Genomic DNA, 22709 nt, shown 5'->3' with positions numbered 1-22709 from the left:
CGACTGTCCTTTCCCCGCATTCTCTGAGCACTTTTCCACATGCATACACCCCCAAGACTACAGGTATCCCCCACTTTGGTGGGGGGGAGGTCTGAGGCACCTCGCACATGCCCTTCTCCCTTTCCTGTCCGGCTAGACCTCTCCTGTTATCGGCTTATTTATTGATCTATTTATTGTTAGTTAATCTCTTGGCCTCACCCAGGGAAGGTCTGGCTTTCCCAGCTGGCCTGGGAGGTCCGGCAGCCAGGCAAAGGCAAAGGGAGGGACAGCAAAGGCCTTAGAGGCCCTCTCCCCTCTCCCCTCCCCTCCCGCTGCCATCCACCCCTTCTGGGGAGGTGAGGGGGCAGGCCCGCCCTCCTCTGGGGCTGGGTGGGCCGGGGGCTGGCAGGTGCGTCAGGAGGCGCAGCTCGGGGCAGGTCCCCAACCTTCTGAGCCTTGCACTCCCACTCCCACTCCGGACTCGAGCGAGACTCTCGCCTGCTTGCTCCGTTTGTTTCCACTTATAGTCCTCTTCGGAGGGACCCCAGGTTCCAGGGACCGACTGAGCCCCGGACCCCGCTGGGGCCCCCGGCCTGCTCCGCCCCCCGGGAGGCGCGCTTCCCTCCCGGCCACGTCTATGCAACTCTTCCGGGCAGAGGGGCTCCCGCGGGCCGCCACTACCTCCCCCGCCGCTAGTGCATGCCCGGGCAGGACCGAAGCACACGGGGCCCGGCCCCCCTGCTTTAAGCACACGCCTCTGTGCCACGCTCCGCGCCCCGCATCGGGCCCGCGAGCCCCCCCGGGCTCTCTCTCCGCCTTCTCCCCTCTGCGCTTAGCCACAATGCAGGGTGGAGCCCGGGCACGTCGTCACAGCGCACCTCGCCCAGGCTCTGGCTCGGCTCAAGGGGCTCCCCAAGGGGAGGGAGGCCCAGGGACAGGGGGAGGGAGAGAGGGGCCGCAGAAGCAATGACGGAGGGTGTTGACCCTGTAGATAGGAACTTCCGACAGCAATAATTTTCCATGCATGCTACGCCTTTTGGCCATATTTTGTATGAGCGCTAGGCGCTCCCCCTCTCTTCCCCGTCCCCCACCCTCAACGCCCACCCCTGATCCCCACCTCTTCCTCACCTCCAGCAGTATTACTTGTAACGCAATTCAGGGATATTAAAGGGACTTTGGCCACTCAACCTGTGCCTCTAGACCTGGTGATCCAAGGAACGAACGGGAAGGGAGGGAGGGAAGCGGTGAACATGTGAGGGACTCTGGAATTTACCTTGTTTTTCTCCTGGTAGCTTGACCTATATAGGTCACACAGCTTCAGGGAAGGAATCCCCAAACATCAACAAGGGTCCTTTGGATGTCAGGCTAACACACACACACACACACACACACACACACACACACACACACACACACACACCTTGAAGTCAACGATTCAATAGTCAGACTAGGCCTGGTTAACTAACAGGTAAGAATGCCTTGCCTTAGATTCTTGCGACTCAAACTTAACCACACCTGCCAAACAGGTACAACCTGGCTGGATCTGCCCCCTAGTAGCCATTTTAACTACCTGTGTGTTCTTCCACTTCTCTTTGTCCTTCCCCTACTTCATTCCCTGAGTCTGGGGTGGGGAGAAGCAGCACACTGGCCCTGTACACAGGCAACCAGTGCAAATGTGCAATAAGATGGCTCCTCTGGCAAGGTTGTTCCTGTGATAACAGGATCTTGGACCATCAACCTTTCCTCCCTTCCACTGGCCTTAGTGACCTTTTAACATGCAAATCTGTCCCTGCCTCACTGAAGGATCACTAAGGTCATGAAATTTAACTCTACTTCCCATCTCAGATTCACCAAGAGGTGAGGCCCTCAATGTCTGCAGACCTGCAGGCTGAATGTCCTCTAGGCAGGAATGTGAGGGCTGTGGGATTACACCCTATTTTCCTAGACAAACCTTCTGGTTTCTTCCTTTTTGTAGGTCCTGCAGTCAGCTTTTACTTTTTCCTCACCTTGCCTTTTGCTCTTTTTTCTTCACACATCTCTGGACAACATCTCAGCTGAGCACATCTGATCTCGGCTAGCAGTCTCTGGCTGGCCTTGAAAGCAGAACAGAACAAGGTCTTCAATCTGGCCTTGTAGTGACATGCAGTCCTGACTGGCTTGTGTTTTCATTCTATTTGTTTTGTTTCAGAACCCATTCTAGCAGCATTTTATAGACATCTAATTCCTGGTATTGGATCCCTCTGGAGCAGAAAGTATTTTATAGAAAATTAACTGTTGACAAAATTGTTACAAGTGTTAACAATTGAGGGGGCTAACAATTGAGGGGTAGAGCCTCAGCTAGACAACCTTCGTCTCTTTCCTCCTCTCCCCCCCCCAAAAAAAAAACCTCTACAGAACTGACACTTCCACAATCAAACAAGGAGGTCAAGACCCTCACTGAAATGACTACCAAGTTAATGATCCATTGCACAGGAAGCTCCTACCATTCCTTTTATTTTATTTTTGTTTGTTTGTTTGTTTTAGGGCCACATCCAACAGTGTGCAGGGCTTACTTCTGGTTCTGTGTTCATGGATCACTGGTGATGCTCTGGCCATGTGCAAGGCAAGTGCCTTAGCCCATGTATTGTCTCTCTGGCTTCACTACCTTTCAGCTGACTCCTGCTATGCTGATAGTTCAACACAGAAAATTTAGTACCTACATGACCATCTTGCCAGTAGTGAAGAAAAAGACAAGGCATCTTAGTTTCACCATCCAACTTCCAAGAAAGTACATTTCTTGGATATAGTGTTATTGAGTCTCCAACATACAATTAAAAGTCATTATTAAGGGGTGATGTAAATGGATGCTGGTGTCCTTTGATATGCCCCTCCAGTTGCAGTGGTCTGCCATCCATCCCAGTCCACCCTCCCAGACTGACAGCCTTGCAATTGTGGATCTGAATACTGGCTTAAAGAATGGTCTTCTTAACTAATCTAAGAATAATCCCATCCCCCACAAATTGAGATGTAGGGATATGTCTAGTTCAGAACAGTGAGACTTAAGGAAAGATTTGGCTGGAAAGAAGTGAGAAACTTTACTTCTCCCTCTCTTAAGGGTAGAGAATCTTCATCTTTGTCCCCTGGATGATGACGAACAAGGAAGCTTGTCATCTTAGGATGGAGAAGAGAACCAGCCTTACTTAGTTGAGTCCATACCCTGGAGGGCAGAGCAGAGATATGGGAAAAGTCTATAATTCTGGTGACATCAGGGAGCCTCAAGTGATCACCCTGAAGTCCACTCAGCAAATGCCTTTGGAATTCATGCAGGGTGTCTGATGAATGTCTTTATTGTGAATCAGCTAATTATGTCTCAGAGTGCCTCAATTGGCAAAGCAATTCAGTTTTGCACCATTCCCTCAATACAGAGCCACCAAGACGTGACTTTGAGGTCTTCCACTTGCCTCTCTGGCTATTCCATCTAGCAATGTCACTGTTTCAGACTCCGAGAAGGAACAGAATCTACCCCCTTTTTCTTCTTTCATGCTTTATGAGCTTCTCTCCTTGACACTCTCCTCACTGCACCGTTCATGAAACAATCTCAGTCTCTGCTGACTTCAATTTCCACCCACACGCAGATGACTCAGACTGACACAGAAAATTCCAACCTTGTCTCTCAGCAGCACCTCCATTATGTACCTCCACTTGGTATCCCTAAAGCACCATGGACCAGCCCAGGGGCTAAAGTCAGAATTTGGTTTTCCATCTCCATGAATAGCTGAGCACCAACTCAGTTTTGTACCCACAAAACCCAGGAAGCATGTCTTCCAGTTGTGTCACTCCCATCCTCCTGTCCAATCTATCAGTTGCTTCTCTTGATTTTTCCTCTCCTTCTTGGTCCCCACCCAGGTCCACAGCAACTATTAGCTGTAACCTGGGCAACTGGGCCAGTCTTCTCTGCATCCATTCTGTAGGCTTCCCTCCTCTCACCACGCAGCAAGAGAAATGCAGATCTGATCTAATCACTCCCATTCCCCCTTCCTTCCACGCAGAAAACATTTCTATGATTTCCAATGGTGTCTGGGGAAAAGTGGAAACATTTTTTGGAGGGGCAAGGGCCATACCCAGCTGTGCTTAGAACTTATTCCTAGCTCTATGCTTCAGGTCACTCTTGCAGTGCATGAGTGAGTGCCAAGCCCTGCCAAGAATGATTAGTAGGGATTAAACCCAGGCAGATCGAATGCAAGGCAAACTGCCTTACTCACTGTACTGTCTCTCTGGCCCCAAGGGGTGACTTTTGAAGCACTTCCTGGTCTGAACTTTTACATTACCTCAGCTTCAACCATGTGCTGCTTCACTCCAGCTGCTTCTTTTAGCTTTTTCCCTGACTCCTGCTGCAGGTTCTTTGCCCCCCAGTAACATACCCCATCTGCACCCTATGCCTTTACATACTTTTCATACTTCACCTACTTGTGGGTGGTCCCTTTCTCAAGGGCCATATGCTGTTCATTCCTTTCTCCTGTCATCATCCAACTCTTTACCATCCATCTATGTGATAATTTGGCCATTATAGGGCTCCCCCACTAAACTATACACAACCTGAGACATAGACCAAAGTGTCTTTTTACTCATCATTAAATCTCCTGGTCTAGCACAGTGCCCAGTAGATGGCAGATAACCAATAATTATTTTTTAATGAATATACACCTTTAAGTCATAATCAATAATGATGACATATGCTTTTTAGAAAGACTGTCCCTGTGGCCAGAGTTGATTGGTTCTAGTCAGATGCGGCATTTGACTAGAACTTGGAAACTTCCTCTCCCGCAGGCTCCCAAAGGCCCTATAATATGAGAGATATGTCTCAGACTTAGAGAACTCACTGTTTACTTCATTTGTTTGTTTTCTTTTTTTTTGTTTTGTTTTTTTGGTTTTTTGGGTCACACCCGGCGTGCTCAGGGGTTACTCCTGGCTGTCTGTTCAGAAATAGCTCCCAGCAGGCACGGGGGACCATATGGGACACGGGGATTCGAACCAACCACCTTTGGTCCTGGATCGGCTGCTTGCAAGGCAAATGCCTACCTTCATGCTATCTCTCCAGCCTCAAGAAATGCTTTTCACACACATACCCAGCTAATTTAAACAAGAGTAAAGGAGGATGCAGATTTAGCATGCATTGACAGCCATCCTGTGATAATGAGCAAAGGAAATTTAAGCAAAAAGCTTTGGAAGCTCAAGGAGATGCTCAGTAAGCCCCAAGGCTGCAAGAAAGAGAAACCTTTTGCCTAGAACAAGGACAGGAACATAGGAATATGTAGATGGGACACAGAATTGATAGAGGAAAATAGAAAAAAATGAAACCAGCAACAAGACAGAATCTATAACTCCAGCCCCCAAGCTACAGAAATGGACAAGAACGTTTTAGGACAGGGGGACTACAAGATCTTTGCTGTTTGGTGACATAGCAATTCTTTTGTCTTCTCAAATATTTAAGAAAGTCCTTTGCTCTCTAGAGTAGAAGAGATTCTCCACCAAAAAAGACAAAGGGCAATCCTGCCTCCTGGACCAGTCAGGTGGGGGAGCCTGACAGGTGGCCGGGGAGCAGGAAGCAAGACCCTTTTGTTACAGACCAGAAACATGGACTCCAGCTGGTTTGGATCAAAAAGGAATTTATTGATGTTCTTCCTCTAATTCCCTTGTGCCACCCACCCCCAGCAGATGGCTTTATCCTCTGAAACTTGCACAGTTCAAGTCCAGAGCAGCCCAGAAGTGGCAGCGATTTAACCCTCTGGGGTTCCCTCCAACCGGGACAAACACAACTCTGTGAATAAATTACACAGCACCCCACTTTCCCTTCCATCAGAGGTTAATTCACACAGAGGAAGATTGGTTTGTCCCTAGCAAGAATGATCCTTAGGGGGCCGGAGAGATAGCATGGAGGTAAGGCGTTTGCCTTTCATGCAGAAGGTCATCCGTTCGAATCCCGGCGTCCCATATGGTCCCCCGTGCCTGCCAGGAGCAATTTCTGAGCATGGAGCCAGGAATAACCCTTGAGCACTGCCGGGTGTGACCCAAAAACCACAAAAAAAAAAAAAAAAAGAATGATCCTTAGAGGCCCGCCCAGCAGACCTGATTAGCAGGCCTGGCATTGGCATTTCTCCCTCTCCTTGTCCTTCTTGGCATCAGCACCTTTGTGCCTCCCATGGTGGCCACAGAACCTCCCACTTTCCAACTTTCAATGGACACTTTCAGACTCTTACTTCTCCCTGAGTCTCCATCATGTCCCTCAGGCCTAGAGGCCTTGTGGCAGCTTCTGCAAAGAGAGTGCCATGTACAGAATTGGTGCCATGTTTTCTAAGACTGGATTGAAAAAGACCAGAAAGTTTCTGCCAGGTTCTCTTGGGATACTCACTCTTAGAAGCATGTTGTCGTTGATTCAAGGCCAGGTAGGCCAATGTAATAGTCTTGTTTTGAATTTTATTTTTGGGCCACACCCAGCAGTGCTCAGAACTTACTCCTGGCTCTAAGCTGAGAAATCATCCTGTCAGTGAATGGGGACCTTTTGAAGTGCCAGGGATCAAACACAGGCAAGTTTAAGATGTAACAAAAGCACTTATACACTATCATATCTCTCAGGCTCCTTATGATGGAACTTTCCATTCCACCACCACCTTGCTACCCCTATCCCTATCAACCACAGTCCTGAGAGTCAGCTGATAAAGGTTCTTCCACCCCCAGGAAAACTAGACACCAAGCATCAGAACTTGCCACTCTGTCCAAGGATCAGTGTTTCCTGGGAGGCCAAGCCCTCGAATCCAGAGTGAGTGCCAATGTAGCTAAGCCAAAAGGGGAGAATTCCCCTCCCCTTGCCAAGGACTGGTTAGGCATGATCATGTGACCTAACAACTGCAAATGAGATGTGAGGAAACAGTAGGGAGGGTAGAGCTGGGGGGAGTAGAGGTAGTTCTTTCATTCATTCATAATTTTTTTTTTGGTTTTTGGGTCACACCCAGCAACACTTAGGGGTTACCCCTGGCTCTGTGCTTAGAAATCGCTCCTGGCAGGCTCGGGACCATATGGGATGCCGGGAATCAAACTGGAGTTCATCCTGGGTTGGCTGCATGCAAGACAAAATGCCCTGTCACTGTGCTATCTCTCCAGTCCCTAGTCTCTTCACTCTTGAAAAGAAGCACAAAGCCGGGCGGGGAAGGGGGTGGTTTGCTGGAGAAATAGTATAGGGGGTAGGCTACCTGCTCTGCATCTGCACAAGGCCAACCCAGAATTGATCCCCAGCATCTCGTATGTTCCCCCAAGTCCATTAGGAGTGATTCTTGAGTGCAGAGCCAGAACTAAGCCCTGAGCACAGCTGGGTATAGCCTAATCCTCCTCCCCCAAAAGCAAGCACAAAACGAGGCCTGGTACATGGCTCAAGTGGTACAGTACAAACTTTGGGGCATGAGGCTTTGAGTTTGATCCCCCAAATCTGGGTCTCTCCAATCCCCCTAGCACTCTGAGCACTACTGCATGTGGTTCTCACAAGAGAGGAAGAAAACAAAAGGATGTTGATATCCTAATATCGAACTTTGAAGTCTGCAGTATGGTGATGTGAAACTTGGAGCTATAGCAGCCATCCAAGGATCATGACCATGAAGGGGTCAAGCCTGGAGGTAAAACCAGAACATGAAGGAGATATGGGAAAACCTGGCTGTTCGATGGCATTGTTCAACTATCGATCACCAACCTCAGATACACGTATCTCCAAGCATCATATTATATGAAACACAAATCTTACTGCTTAAGTTGAACCACAGCTCTGTACCTGGAACAGGTTCCAAGAGTTGGGCCTCACTGGACCCACCATGATGATTTTATTGCCATCCAAATTTTGTTTTTCCATCCCAGTGGCTGTTCTTCTGCCTCTTCTTACTTTCTGTAATGAGGAAGTGGTTGAGATGGGCCAGCTTCCTTCTTGATGCAATTCCCTCATCCTCTAACTCTGGAGCTGAGGCGAGGAGGCCAGTTTTCCATCTTGAGACAATGCTATAGATGCTCCTGGGGGCTCCTGACTGGTACTGCAGAAAGGAAATGACTCGGGTCCAGTTCATAATGGACTCCGCATTGTGTGGCTGGCAAGGCACTCAGAACCCATGAATGGCCATCCATGGTAACGCAGGGTATTACCTGATATTTGCCGATCTCTTATGTGCTTTTTCCTCAGAACTGCAGAGTGGTGTGCACACCCCCTTTGGTAGGTGTTGGCTTTTCTTCAGGGTCTCTCTCCTCTAGCTTTCTCCAATGAGAGTACAGCTAATGTTTCTCATGCCAGTGCCAGCTGGATGAGGAGAAGCAGCAGGCGCGCCTGTCTTCAGCAGAGTGTAGAGCTGCCCCCATCTTTGCATCTACTCAGCTGTTGCTGTGGCTGGAATGTCCTTCATATCTACCTTTGACTCAGCTCTTTCTACATACCGGGAGCTTGTGTGGTGCTCTCATGCATTCTCACTGGCAAACCACAGAAGAAACCAAGGCCAAGAAAAGTTGAGAACTATCACGCCCACTGTGTCACAGAGCTAGTGGGCAGGGGGAGGGGGACCCAGCATTCAAATTCCTGTTTTCAGATGATCCCAGATTCAATACCCAAACCACTATCTGCTTCTTTCCCTGTCCTTTCCAAGCCTGAAAAGGGCCAGTTTTCCAGTTTTTCCCGTTGAAAGGGCCCCTCCTCCAGGAAGTCTTTCCTGATGCCATCAGTGGAACATGGCTTCCATTCAGTAGCACTCCCATAGTTTATCATAAAGACAACCATCTTCCTTGATTAAGTTTTTTTTTTTTTTTTTTTTTTTTTTTTTTTTTTTGGTTTTGGGGCCACACCTGGCGGTGCTCAGGGGTTACTCCTGGCTATCTGCTCAGAAATAGCCCCTGGCAGGCACGGAGGACCATATGGGACGCCAGGATTAGAACCAACCACCTTAGGTCCTGGGTTGGCTGCTTGCAAGGCAAAGGCCGCTGTGCTATCTCTCCGGCCCCCCTAAACACCGCTGTGCTATCTCTCCAGCCTTCTTTGATTATCTTTTAAGGAAACGCTGGTCTCTCTCTCTCTCTCTCTCTCTCTCTCTCTCTCTCTCTCTCTCTCTCTCTCTCTCTCTCTCTCGTTTTTCTCCTCTCCTCTGTTTTTACAGAAGAGGCTGGTCTCTCTCTCTCTCTCTCTCTCTCTCTCTCTCTCTCTCTCTCTCTCTCTCTCTCTCTCTCTCTCTCTCTCTCTCTCTCTCTCTCGTTTTTCTCCTCTCCTCTGTTTTTACAGAAGAGGAGGTTGAAGCTGAGAAATGTAAGCTTAAGACCCGAGAGCCAGAAAGTAGCCAGATGGCTTCTCAACCGAGGCACAACTGCGTCAGTGCTTTGGAATGGCCCAAATGCTAGTGACTCTCTGGAATTTCAACCCGGAGCCTGGGCCCCCTTTCTCTGGGCCCCGAAAGACAGTGGAAGAGCAGAGAGGCAAGCTGGGTGGCCAGCTGTTTTGGGGGTAGAAAGTCGGGCAGCCAGCAGCCCTGAGACCTGAAACTACAGACTGGATTCCATTTCTCGGGGCCAAGAGGATCCCAATTCCCAAGGCTTCCTAATGAAAATGCAGAGACAGTGCGTGTGGCCTTGCGGGCGGAGTCCAGAAGATTCCTAAAGACTTTCTCGAGCCAGAGAGGCAGAAAAGCGCACTAAGGTGGAAGGCGGACGTGGGGTCGGGGTGGGGGGTGGGGGGGAAGACCCTGAGTGCGGTCCAGCTCCTTACAAGCTCCGTGACCCTGAGCAGATGCCCAAGCCTCCTCGGAGGTGCCTGTGACGTCTCCAACCCTGCAAGGCAGCGTGCCCAAGGGGGTGGCATTCAGGCACCACTGCAGCGCGCAGCTCTCCTCTCGTATCCCCGCGATCGGGGGCGGGCAGGACCGGGCCCCCAAGAGTTGTGCCGACTCATCCTGTCGCTGCAGGTCCGGCCGCCCCCGCCCGCCTCCCCGCGCCGGGCCTCCCGCGGGCCTGAGTCACCCCGATTGTGCGTCACAGCCACTGGCCCGGCGACCTGCAAACTCACCCTGAGTCAGCCAGGCCCGCCCGCCCGGGCGCGTCCACTGGCCGGACGCCCCAAGTGGTGGCCGCTCCCCCCCAGCGGAGATTCGGGGATCGCGCGGGTCTCCGGGCACCCCCAAGGGGAACAGGGCCGCAGGGCGGGTGGGGATCGCCGGGATGCCAAGGGTCGGGGTCGGTGCCCAAGCGCGCGCGGCCCGGGCCCGGCCTCTCCCCGCCCGCGCGCGCGTAATGGTCCCGCCCGGGCCGGGTTAAAGCTCGGGTGGCCCAGGCGTGTCCCCAACAGTCGCAGCCGCAGCCGCCATGGGTTTGCGTGCAGGAGGAGCGCTGGGCAGGTCCGGGGCGCGCCGGGGAGCCCCCGAGGGACCCGGGCCCAGCGAGGGCGCGCCGGGCGGCAGCATCCACTCGGGCTGCATCGCCGCCGTGCACAACGTGCCCCTGCGGGTGCTCATCCGGCCGCTGCCGTCCGTCCTGGACCCCGCCAAGGTGCAGAGCCTCGTGGACACGATCCGGGTGAGGACCCCGGGAGGGAGGAGATGGAAGAAGGGAGGGAGGTCGCGCCCGACGCCTGACACCGGGGTTCAGGGTCCCCCGGGAGCTCAGCAGTCGCGGGATGACCTTGAGCAAGCGTCCGTGGGTCTACCCGGGCCTCCGTTCCCACCGTTGAACCTGGCCTGCTCCTTCTTGGCAGCCTTTGGGATCCAATATTAGACTGAACCCCATCCACCGGCAGAGGAGGAAACTGAGGCACCGGAGGCTCCAAGTGCCTTGCTCAAGGTCAAGCTTTAAAAAGTGGTACAACATGGGCCTGATAGATAGCATGAAGGTAGGGCGTTTGCCTTACATGCAGAAGGACGGTGGTTCGAATCCTGGCATCCCATATGGTCCCCTGAGCCTGCCAGAAGCGATTTCTGAGCGGAGAGCCAGGAGGAACCCCTGAACGCTGCCGGGAGTGACCCCCCAAAAATGTAGTACAACATGGGGAAAAAAACAACAACTAGAATTATTGGGTCTGGAGAGGTAGTACAGCAGGTAGGGCATTTGCCTTGCACACAGCCGACCGGATCAATTCCAGGCATCCCATTTGGCCCTCCAAGCAACGTCAGGAGTAATTCTTGAGTGTAGAGCCCGGAGTAACCCTGAATTTGCAGGGTGTGGCCCCAAAACAAAATAAAACAGACAGATAAAAAATGGTAGAGCTGACCCATGCTTATGCGTGTGTCGCATCTTCTGGGCGAGGACTGGTCAGCCACAACGTTCAGGTTCTACGAAGTGCTGTCTTCTGCTCCAGGCGTTTTTGTTTGGTCTGGTGGGGATTTTGTTTTTTGTTTTTATTTTTGTATTTTTGCAGAAGATCTCTTCCTGTCTCTGTGTCTGGCCGCCTCTACTGGCATAGGGACCTCCTGTCTGGCCAGCCCACAGTCCAGAACGCATTTCTCTGCCTTTCCCTTTGGTTATTTGGCTTTGGGTCATATCTAACATATCTAAGCTCAGGGCTTAGTCTAGGCTCTGCACTCAGAGATCACTCGTGGCGAGGCTCAGGAAACCATATGTGATGCCAGGGATTGAACCCGGTCAACTACGAATAAGGCAAGCTTTCTACCTACTGTCCTATCTCTCATTGAGCACTTTCTACGCATTCACTCATTTCACTGCACAGCTCTAAGAGGCCAGTCTGGATATTCACACTTAGCAGATGGATGTGAACTGTCGTGGGTCTAAACTCTGCCAATGGCTCATCTATAGATGAGAGACTATCTGGGCTGGAGAGATAGCACATCGGTAGGGCATTTGCCTTGCACTCTAATGACCCGGGACAGACCGGATTCGAGTCCCGGCATCCCTTATGGTTCCCCAAGCCTGCCACGGGCAATTTCTGTGCACAGATCTAGGAGTAACCCCTAAGCACTGCCATGTGTGATGCAAAAACCAAAAAAGAAAAAAAAAGAGAGAGACTATACACTCATCTTCCCAGCTGACTCCATCCCAGGAGGATCCCCTCTGCATTCTCTCTGCTCCACTTTCCTTCAGGAAGAACTTCTGGGCCTCGTCCCTGTAGTACCACCTGTACTGTCAACTGTATAGCACACAGTATCATTAGCTCCTTCCTTCTGCTCTGTGAGGCTGATGCCACATGGACACAGGAGCTGTGTCCTAGGCTCTGACCTAGGACAGAGCCAAACTGCTAGAAGCACTGGCTGTGTTGATCAATGTTCTGTGTCACACCAGGTAGGAGAAATCTGGATTTATAACAGCTGCCCATTTCCCTGGGCTCTTATGATGCTCAGGGGATTACTCCTGGTGGTGCTCAGGGGACCATATGGGATGCCGGGGACTGAACCTGAGTTCAGTTGCTTGCAAGGGAAACAATCTACCTGCTGTACTATGGATCTGGGCCCACATCCTCAGATTTTCTTTTTTCTGGGGAATGGGGGAATTGGTCATACCCAGTAGTGCTCAGGAGATACTACTGGTTCTGCATTCAGGGGTCATATAGTGGGTTTGAAGGACCATATGAGATGCTGTGGATCAAACCCAGGTTAGCTATGTCAAGACAAGTGCCCTACTTGCTATCCTATCCTTGGATTCCTCATAGGCTAACCCTACCACCCAGTTGATGGAGAACCATCATGGCTCCCCCTGAGCACCACTTCAGAGGCCAAAAAACAAAAGTTCAGGGACTGGGGAGATAGCACAATGGTAGGGTGTTTGTCTTGCCTGAGGCTGACCCAGGGTGAATGGTGGTTCGATTCCTAGCATCCCATAAGGTCTCCAGAGCTTGCCAGGAGTGATTTCTGAGCAAAGAGCCAGGAGTACCCCCTGAGCAGTGCCGGATGTGACCCCCAAACAACAACAACAACAAAAAGTTCTAACTGTTGAGTGTGGTACCATACATTCTCACCCTGTGCTTTTTCTCTTCAGGAGGACCCAGACAGTGTACCCCCCATCGATGTCCTTTGGATCAAAGGGGCCCAAGGGGGGGACTACTTCTATTCCTTTGGTGGCTGCCACCGCTATGCAGCATACCAGCAACTGCAGCGAGAGACAATCCCTGCCAAGCTTGTCCAGTCCACCATCTCGGACCTAAGGGTGTACCTGGGTGCCTCCACACCAGACTTACAGTAGCAGCACCTGGTCACCTGCCACCACACTCAAGGGCCCAGAAGACATATGGCATCCAAGAGCTAGAACTGAAGGAGGTGGAGCAAGAGGACAGCCTTTCCATGGGGGACCCACACCTCACTTCTCTAACAGTGGGGCTTAGCCTGGCTGTGGAGGACTACTTCAGAGATGGCTGCAGGCTCCAGATTCCCAAGGACAAGGATCCCTCTTCATTTCAGTCCTAAATACCCCCTGTGTCGAATACCCTGGCTGTCCGTAAAGGAAGGCTAGCTTACTACACGGGAACCAGTTGCAGTCTGTTTTACTGTTAGCGTGAATACTGTCCACAGTGTCTAATGATGTTGGTTGAACAACTCAGAGGAGGTGGGGCTCCAAGTTCTGTGGTCCTTTTAACCTTTCCCTCATTTCCTGGCTCCAAGACAGCTGCTCTCCATCCATAAATGTCTGTATCCCAGGAAGAAAAGAGTGATGAAAAAGGAGAAAAGGCCAAACCAGCTGGACCTGCTATCAAACCTTTATCAGGAGTCTCTTTCCTATTTGCTATTCTTGTACATTCCCTTGGCACAAACCAGCTACCAATGCCAACCTGTGCTGCTAAGAATTGTCACACTAAGTACAATAATCATACCCTATTTCCTAGGGCTAGCCCATGCCTTCCTGAAATAAAATTGAAATCTCATGGCTGAGAAGAACAAGAAGGAATTGTGTCAGGTAGCCCTTGCTGTGTAACAAACCATCCCCAAACTTAACAGTTCAGAGCAAGGTACTTGGGCTGGGAAGAGAACTGAAGATCTAATACTGCATGTGTGTGGCCCTAGGTTTTATCCCCAGTATCACATGAACTTCTAAGCACTGCCAAAGCTCAAGCAATGAGCCATTGGGAAGGGAGGGGGGAATATTGCCAGGGCTGGCCCCTATGTAAATAATTTAAGTTTTCTTAATTAAAAAATGGTTTTTAGCTCATAATTTTGTGAAGTGGTAGTTGGGCTGGCCTCTTTCCAACAATTCTGCTGACCTCACCCAGGGTCTCTTATGGGACTACATACCATCAGTAACTAATGTCTGATGAGACTGGATATAGGCTAGCCTTAGTCACTGGTGCAGTCGAATAACTCATTTCTAGTCCAAGTATTCTCCAGCAGAAAAACTACCAGCATGAACTCTCAGGATTCCAAGAGGAAGGAAGAGCAGATGCTGGATGGCTTTTATTTTGTTTTGGGCCATACCTGGCCTTCTCAGAACTTACTCCTGGCTTTGTGCTTAGGAAATATTCAGGCGGGGTACAGGAGACCATATGGGATGCCAGGGGTTGGTCACATACAAGGCAAGCACCCCTACCTGCTGTATTCTCTCTCCAGCCCACTCAAAGCCTTTTTACTTATTGTTTTATTTTGTTTTAGGTTTGGAGCCATACCTGGAAGTGCTGGGGGCATACTTACTCCTGACTCTGTGCTAAGGAATCACTCCTGGCAGGGCCTGGGGAACCATCTGGGGTGGTAGAGATCAAACCTACACTGCCACATGCAAGGAAGCTCCTTCTGCACTGTACAATCTCTCTCTCTCTTTCTCTCTCTCTCTCTCTTAGTTTTTGGTCCATACCCAGTGATGATCAGTGGTTAATCCTGACTATGTGCTCAGAAATCGCTCCTGCCTTGGGGGACCATATGGGATGCTAGGGGATCAAACCGCGGTCAGTCCTAGACTAGCACCGGCACGGCAGACACCTTATCACTCCACACCACTGCTCCAGCCCCTGTACAATCTCTTTTTAAGACTTTAAATCCCAACCCCCAAAGCCATACAGATCACTTTGAGAAATTCTGGCCAGAACAAATAATAGGACTGGCCCAGATTCCAGGAGGGAGGAAATACTCCTCAGGATGTACCTCCTGGATAAACTGCATGAACTTGGTGTCATTTTCCATCTCATAAATGATTTAAATATGCAAACAGTCTTGCTCACTGTTTCTCAGCACAGAGCCTTGCTCTGCCTAGACTCAAGTTATGAGGACATTGTCCTGGTGACTCTAGAGGTGTAGAGAAGGTGGCCATGGAACTTGTTCTCCAGAGCTGGGCCTACTGTAGAGAGAGAATCAATGCCTGCATGGTTAAGCCAATAAGGATGTTCTGAGGGAGTTTCTGAACCTGTCATGGAGGAGAGGAAGTGAAGGGAAGCAGGTCACACACCCATTGCCTTGCCCAGGAAACTTGGTCACTTGGCACTTGGGAGCCTCATTATTGCCAGCTCAGTATTCCTCAATCCTGTGTGGTACCCCGAGTAGATCAGAGATAGGGTCAGGGGAATTTGTGAGAAAACCAGAAACCTGATTAGGGTCTGAATATGCCAGTGTTGACATTGGGATTCTCTCTATTCACTTTGTACCTCTGCTGAAACTTAAAAATCATTCCAATACTTACCTGGCAGGGGCAATACCATGATCACAAAGGTGGTTTCCCCAGGGTGAGGCTTACCCATTGTACTCCGGGTGTGCTGACCTCTGCGATTTCCCCAAATGTGGGAAACTCGACTGCGTAATTTATGGTAGTGGGGGACTGCATTCGCGCTCTCCCCTGAAAAAAAATCATTCCAAAATAAAAATTTAAGAGAGAGGTATAATTGCTTTAGACCAATGAGTCTGGTTCTCAAATGTGTTTGCTTCAAGCACAGGGGAATACACCTCACCCCTCAATGGGTCTGGGGTGAAGCCCAAGCTTTGCGAACTTCTAACAAGCTCCTCAACCTCTCAGATGCTTCTGTTCTAGAACAACCCCAGGCAGAGACCATTGACTAGATGGTATGGGTTGTTTTAAAATAGGGTCACATCTCTCTGAGGAGAAGGTGCCTTGGTCTGAGCTGCTGGAGATCCATGTTCTAGACCAGCTTTTTGCTCATTCACCACAGGGACATGGGACAGGTCCTTGTCCATGGGCTTCTGGCAAGCTGACGAATTGGCTCTGTATTCCCAAAGTTTGTCGCAAGTGCCAGGAAGTGAACATACTTTGATATCCTTGTCGTGTGGCATTTTCTTATCATGAGAAATCAATCACTTCTTGAACCCACTGGGAAAGAGGAATATGGAGGTTGCCCTTTCATTAAAGGACTTTTATTTCTTGCAGATAAAGACCGGCGCTGATGGTGCAAGGATTATTACCAGGCACTGGGGCGGGGAGATTTGGAAAAAAGTTGTAGTCAGTGTTGGTTGTGAAGGGAAAAAAAGGAGCTGGCTGACTTGTTCTGAGGCTGAGCTGCGTTTCCTACTTACACCTGAAGGTGGCGCTACTCTCCAGCCTGTGGGAAGGTGGATCAGCGCTAACGGGAAGGGTGCAGAGAGGTCTGCCAGACTTGGTAGGAAATTTAGATATGAATCTGGCCCTTCAGCTTCTACTTGTCCTGTCTGCTCACCTTTGGGGTACACAGAGTCTCCCAACCTGTCTCCTTCCTGTGCTCTACACTAAAAGTTCTGGTCTTAAGCTCTACAAAGGTGGTTCCTCCTCCAGAAAGCGTCCAGATCCTTCCGTCAGGCCTCTTGTGATTTCCTGATCAAAATCTGGGCAGATTCTATTCCAGTGAACTAGAGTCCAGCAAAAGGCAATATGTAGGAACCCCTTAATCTTCATGGGAAACTTTTTAACATATATTTTTCAATCTCACAAATATATCGGGCTGGAGAGATAGTATGGTTGGCAGTTCAATGCCCTGCACTACATTTTGGTCCCTGCCAGGAGCGATCCCTGAGTACAGAGCCAGAGGAGTAAGGTCTGAACATAGCCAAAAAAAAAACATGACCAAAAACTAACAAACAACAATCCAATCGTTAGCATACTAAAAATGCTAAGTATATACATTTATTTTAAAAACGTACTGATAGTTAGCCATATTCAGGAAACAGATATGGGGATTGGGAATTCTTAATATTGAGACTGTTATTTTTTGTACCTGTTATTTTATGCTTCTATAGAGGATTTTCTGAGTAGCCTGGATGTCCCTGGATAGGTGATATTCCCAAACACATGTTTTAGTGTGCTTCAATGTAAAAATATCTTGTAGCCATAAGCTATTGCTTTATATAAACTTTGCATTCCTATATGACCATGTAAAGCATTATTAGTGTAGCCAATGTATACATGTCAGTTTTTTAAGAGCTAAGTAACAATTGTCCCTCTGCAACCAAGGCTTCTATATCCATAGAGTCAATTAACTGCAGAGAAAAATTGGCAATGGTAGTGGGCCTATGCTAGTCATCTCTGTACGGGCATACACAAAGCTTCTCCTTGTTCTGGCACACCCACCCAATAGAGTGCAACACTTATTTGCATATAGTTTACATTCTACTAGTTTTTGTTTGTTTTTCATTTGTTTTGGGGTAACACCTGGCTGTACTCAGGACTTCATCCTGACACAGCACTCAGGAGTCATTCCTGGTGGTGCCCCAGGAGTCATATGGAATGCTGGGGGACTCAACTTCAGTCAGGCATCTGTAAGACACCCTATTTGCTGTACTATCCTTCCCATTCTTCCGCTAGGTTTTATACATCATCTAGAGGTGACTTATATAATATAAAGGGCTTGAGTATCTTCGGGTTTGGGTACCTGTGGGTGTTCTTGCACCTGTTCCCCTTCTGAGGGACAACTGTAACGATCAACGGTGTAAGAAATGTCACCGGCACACTGACACATAGTTTGTGGTGTCACCTCCCTTATGTATGCAATGGTTGCTCTTAACATGTCATGGGTTTGGGAATCTGAAGAAAGTCATAAACCCTTTCTCTGAACACACACACACACACACACACACACACACACACACACACACACACATCCCTTGGACAATTTCTGGATTCCTTGATGGTCTCAGAAGTGTCTGAAAACCAAACTGTCTCATCATCTTCTGGGCAGAACAGGCACATAAATGGGGTGTGGTGAGTGACTTTGTGGGGTGTAGTTTTATGGGGTTAGAAGAAAGTGTTCAAACTCTACCTGTCTCTACTCAGAAAAATGCTTCAGATGGGGTTTAGGGTGAGAGAAATTCCAGGGGACCCCAGACATGGGATTGGGCATGTCAGCCCAATTGTCATTCATGTCATGTCATGTCAGCCCTCCTTGTCAGCCCTGGCTAAAGACAGACCAAGTCTGGTAGACAGAGTCAAAGCAGAGAACCCCGAGACACCCTCTGTCTGTCTCCTTTGGACCAAAGGGCCCCGAAGGTTCGTCCCACCTGCAAATCCAGGCCTCCATGAGCCACAAAGCCTCTATCTACCCACCAGATATTGGGGTTCCCATTCCCATCCTCCCACTTCCATCCAGCAGACAGGGGGTAACCTGTCTGCAAGTCGCCCCTCCTCTATGCCCCATCGCTGCCGCTGCTGTAACTCTCAGACACCCTGCCGCCGGACAAATGGGGAAACTGAGGCCAGAGCCCCAAGAGGGCCTACCCAGAGTCCCCAGCCCAGGCCTGACCCCCGGCGCAGCCTGAAGGATGAGCTCAGCTGCGCCAATCCATTGGTTCCAGCTCGGGCGGCGGGAACAAAAGCGCCTTGTGCGGCCCCTCCCCCGCGTCCGCCGCGGGGACCCCTCCGGAACTCGCGGCGACGCCCCCCGGCCGGCCGACAGCCGTGTAATGTCTTCCAGGCCCGCCGCCGCCTCCCCCGGGGCTCCCGGCCCGGCCCGGCCCGCGCCCGCCCCCCGCCAGGCCTGTTGCGGGGCGCCCGGGGGCTGGTGTGCGGGGCCGAGGCACAGGTGCCGTCGGTGTGGGGGTGTCGGGGTTAGGGGGCTGCGGCATCTGGGGCTGGGGCTGGTTTGGGGCTGGGCAGGGCGCACTAGGGACCTGGTTTGCGGCTTTGCCACCTGCCCGCCCTGAGAAAGTCACTGGTTTGTCCTTGGTTGGACCTTCCTCGCTTCTTTCCTCCCTTCTTCCTTCCCTCTTCCTTCCTCTCTCCCTCCTTTCTTCCTCTCTTCCTCCCTGCTTCCTTCCTTCCCTCCTTCCCTCTTTCCTTCCTTCCCTTCTTCCTGCCTTCTTTCCTTCCTCTCTCCCTCCTTCCCTCCTTCCTTCCTTCCCTCTTCCTTCTTTCCCTCCTTCCTTCTTCCTTCCCTCCTTCCTTCTCTCCTTCCTTCCTTCCCTTCCTTCCTTCTCTCCTTCCTTCTCTCCTTCCTTCCTTCCCTCCTTCCTTCCTTTCTTCCCTTCTTACTTCTCTCCTCTCCTTCCCTTCTTCCTTCCTTCCCTTCTTTCTTCTCTCCTTCTCTCCTTCCCTTCTTCCTTCCTTCTTTTCCTCCTTCCTTCCTTCCTTCCTCCCTCCCGTCCTCCCCTCTTTCCTTTGTTCCCTCCTTCCCTCCTTCCTTCCTTCATTCCTTCCTTCTTTCTTCCCTCCTCCCTGCTTTTGTTTCTGGGCCACATTCCATGGGGCTAGGAGGCTACTCCCAGCTCCATGCTCTGATTGACTCCCTCAGTGCTCATGGAAACCATGCCATGCCAGGGATGGAATCTGCCTTCCTCAGGCAGCATGTGCCTCTAAGCCTCACTTTCTGATGTCACCATAACCAGACAGAAAGGAGTTACTCTCCTCAGTCTCTCCTCAGTCTCTGGGAGCTGTGAGGTGCTTCGTTTCCTTACCTGTACATGGACTCTCTATGGCTGATCACTCTTCTTTGTCTTACTGTTTTCATAGAGTAAGAACCGAGGCTGGGAGTGGGTCCCAAGCCAGGGGGGCTTCCCTAAAGGCCACCCTTTGGGGCTTGTTTTTGAGGGTCACAGGACAGCATGATTTCTGCTGTCTTGGAGTGTTGGGAAGGAGGGATCCTCTCCCCTAGAGGACCCGCTGCCCTGTCCTGCATAAGAGTTGAAGTGTGGCATTCGGGAAGAAGGGAAGCCATTCCCGAGAGGAGAAAGGAGCCCCAGAATAGGCTAGGCAGGAGCAGGCCACACCCCTCTTCCCACGCGTCCCTGCATGTTCTCTACCAAACTGTCCCCAGCACCTGTACTGTCACCCTACCACCTACCAGCAGGACTGGGTGGGAGGCTATAAGAGGGAGCAGAGAGAAGCTGTTGTCAAAAACTGTTGTTCCCCCCCAAAAAAGAAAAGGAACTATTGTCTTTGAGTTGTTGAATCTATTTTTTATTTGTTTGGGGGCCACAACTAGTGATGCTCAAGGCTTGCTACATGTGCTTAAAGATCAGACTTGGTGGGATTATATGTGGTGTCAGTGATCAAACTGGGATTAACCACATGCAAGGTGAGTTCCTTACCTGCTATACCAGGGGTCTTCAAACTACGGCCCGAGGGCCACATGCGGCCCGCAGAGAAGTCTGATCCGGCCCGCCAGCAGTGAGCGCTGTTTGGTTGCCAAGATACCTGCCAGCATATACACTCAGTGTATATCCAAATATCAGGAACCATGCACTCAAAATGGTAACCATCTTTGGTAGCACTTAAGCCTGTGAACAGACTTTTTCAAGAATGAAACATCTGAAATCTCCAACCAGATCAAGATTAACTGATGCCCATTTGCATCACTTGTTACGGCTGGCAGTGACAAATATGGAACCGGACATTGACCATCTCATTTGCCAAAAGCAGGCCCACAGTTTCCATTGAAATACTGGTGTGTGATCTGTTTATTTATAAGTGGTTTTCATTTCATTTATATAAGACGTGCAATGTGAGTAGGAATTAGTAGCTCATATAGTCCGGCCCTCCAGCTCTCAAATGGACCATAATCCGGCCCCCACTTAAAAAAGTTTGAAGACCCCTGTGCTATACTGTCTCTCGGGTCCCTGATTGTGTTATTCTGCTGCCTGTTCAGCAGGATATAAGCTTAATGCAAGCAGAACATGCTGGGCAGAACAGGGAGGTATCTGGAATGATGAGGCTAAGAACAGGGTGGGAAAAGGGTGCTAAGGATATCTCCAAGTAAGCATTCAGATGTGAAACTACAGAGGACAAATGGTCACAGAGGGGTCTGCTAATACAAGGAAAAGTTACACTGGCCTAGTGACCAGACAGTGGGAAGACTCTACATGAGACAGGAGCTATGCAGGTGGAGAAGGGGCCATCTTTGTTCAGGATGGCACAATGGAACTGTGTAGAATGGATTTGTCATTATGTTCCTTCACCCTTCATTCATGTATGTGTTCACTCACTCATTCATTAATCCTGCCTACCCATTTATTCATTGGCTCCTTAAGTCCTCAACTTTACTGTCTTCATAATTTTGACTACCCACATGTCACCTGTTTTTAATATCATTGGTTTGTTTGATTGTTTTGAGGCTACATGCTTGGAAGCTATTATTGGCTCTGTCAGGGGTCACTTATAGAGTGCTCAGAGGTCTATAGATGGAACCTGGAATTAAACTGGGATCAACCAAAATGTAAGAAAAATGTCCACCCCTATGCTATCACTCTTACCACTTGTTATTATCTTAACCACACACACATATATACATATGTGTGTATATATACATATAGTAAGTATGCACAGTCTATATTAAGTCATCCTGGAAAAAAATGGTTTCAATTTATGCACTTGAAATCAAGTTTTTTAAGTATGTTTTACTTATCCTAAAATGCCTCACAGAGGATGGACTGGACAGAAAGTATAGTGGGAAGGTCCCCTAATCACTGCCAGAAATGATCCTGGAGCTCAGAGTCTGTAATAAACCCTGAGCACAGCTGGGTGTGGTGCAGCCCTCCCCATCCAAATAATAAAATTAAGTGCATAGAATAAAAGAATATTTCCCTAAATTTTCTACAGTTACATAAAAGTGATCATTTGGAGGTCTAAAATAAACCAATTAACTTCACATTTCATACATCTTGGCGTGTAGCCACCACCACAGTCAAAATATAGAACATGCCTTCACCCCAAGTTCCCTTTACCTCTTTGTTACAGATCCCTGAGTGATTGTGGCCCTTAACAATCACTATCAGAAACATTCCTTCAGTTTGTGTGATTTGTACTACCACGACACACACTTAGATGAAAAATCAGAATCCCTTAGCGCAGATAACAGTTAGCTGGGCCCAAGAAATAATATAGCAGGTAGGGAGCTTACCTTACTCATGGCTGACCCTGGTTTTATCCCAGCATCCCATATGGCTCCCCAAGCCCTGCCAGGAGTAAGCCCTGAGCACCTCAAAAGAAAAAAAATCTACAAAATTTAAAAGCTAACTAAAATTGGGCCCGGAGAGACAGCACAGTGGCGTTTGCCTTGCAAGCAGCCGATCCAGGACCTAAGGTGGTTGGTTCAAATCCCGGTGTCCCATATGGTCCCCCGTGCCTGCCAGGAGCTATTTCTGAGCAGACAGCCAGGAGAAACCCCTGAGCACCGCCGGGTGTAGCCCAAAAACCAAAAAAAAAAAAAAGCTAACTAAAATGAAAATAAGACAATGTTTTTACTTTCTTTTTTTTTCTTTTTTGGTTTTTGGGCCACACCCGGTGACGCTCAGGGGTTACTCCTGGCTATGTGCTCAGAAGTCGCTCCTGGCTTGGGGGACCATATGGGAAACCGGGGGATTGAACCGTGGTCCATCCAAGGCTAGTGCAGGCAAGGCAGGCACCTTACCTCT

The 22709-nt window shown here is 49.7% G+C and overlaps 1 protein-coding gene and 1 non-coding gene across 2 annotated transcripts; both read left to right on the top strand.

Annotated features, from left to right (window-relative positions):
• The first annotated feature begins 10112 nt into the window (after window positions 1–10112).
• SRXN1 (sulfiredoxin 1) lies at window positions 10113–13253 on the top strand. Its single transcript, XM_049779414.1, has 2 exons — window positions 10113–10536; window positions 12946–13253. Exons 1-2 carry the CDS (start codon window positions 10327–10329, stop codon window positions 13147–13149), a joined length of 414 nt encoding a protein of 137 aa, XP_049635371.1. The 5' UTR covers window positions 10113–10326; the 3' UTR covers window positions 13150–13253.
• A 2303-nt stretch (window positions 13254–15556) lies between these two features.
• Window positions 15557–15720, top strand: LOC126019790 (U1 spliceosomal RNA). Its single transcript, XR_007499412.1, has one exon. It is a non-coding gene; the product is annotated as a U1 spliceosomal RNA (small nuclear RNA).
• The last annotated feature ends 6989 nt before the right edge of the window (window positions 15721–22709 follow it).

Source organism: Suncus etruscus, chromosome 9 (assembly GCF_024139225.1).
Source record: "Suncus etruscus isolate mSunEtr1 chromosome 9, mSunEtr1.pri.cur, whole genome shotgun sequence".
Lineage (NCBI taxonomy): Eukaryota > Metazoa > Chordata > Mammalia > Eulipotyphla > Soricidae > Suncus > Suncus etruscus.
Note: the sequence above shows the minus strand (reverse complement) of the source record. Positions and strands in the feature narration are given on the sequence as shown.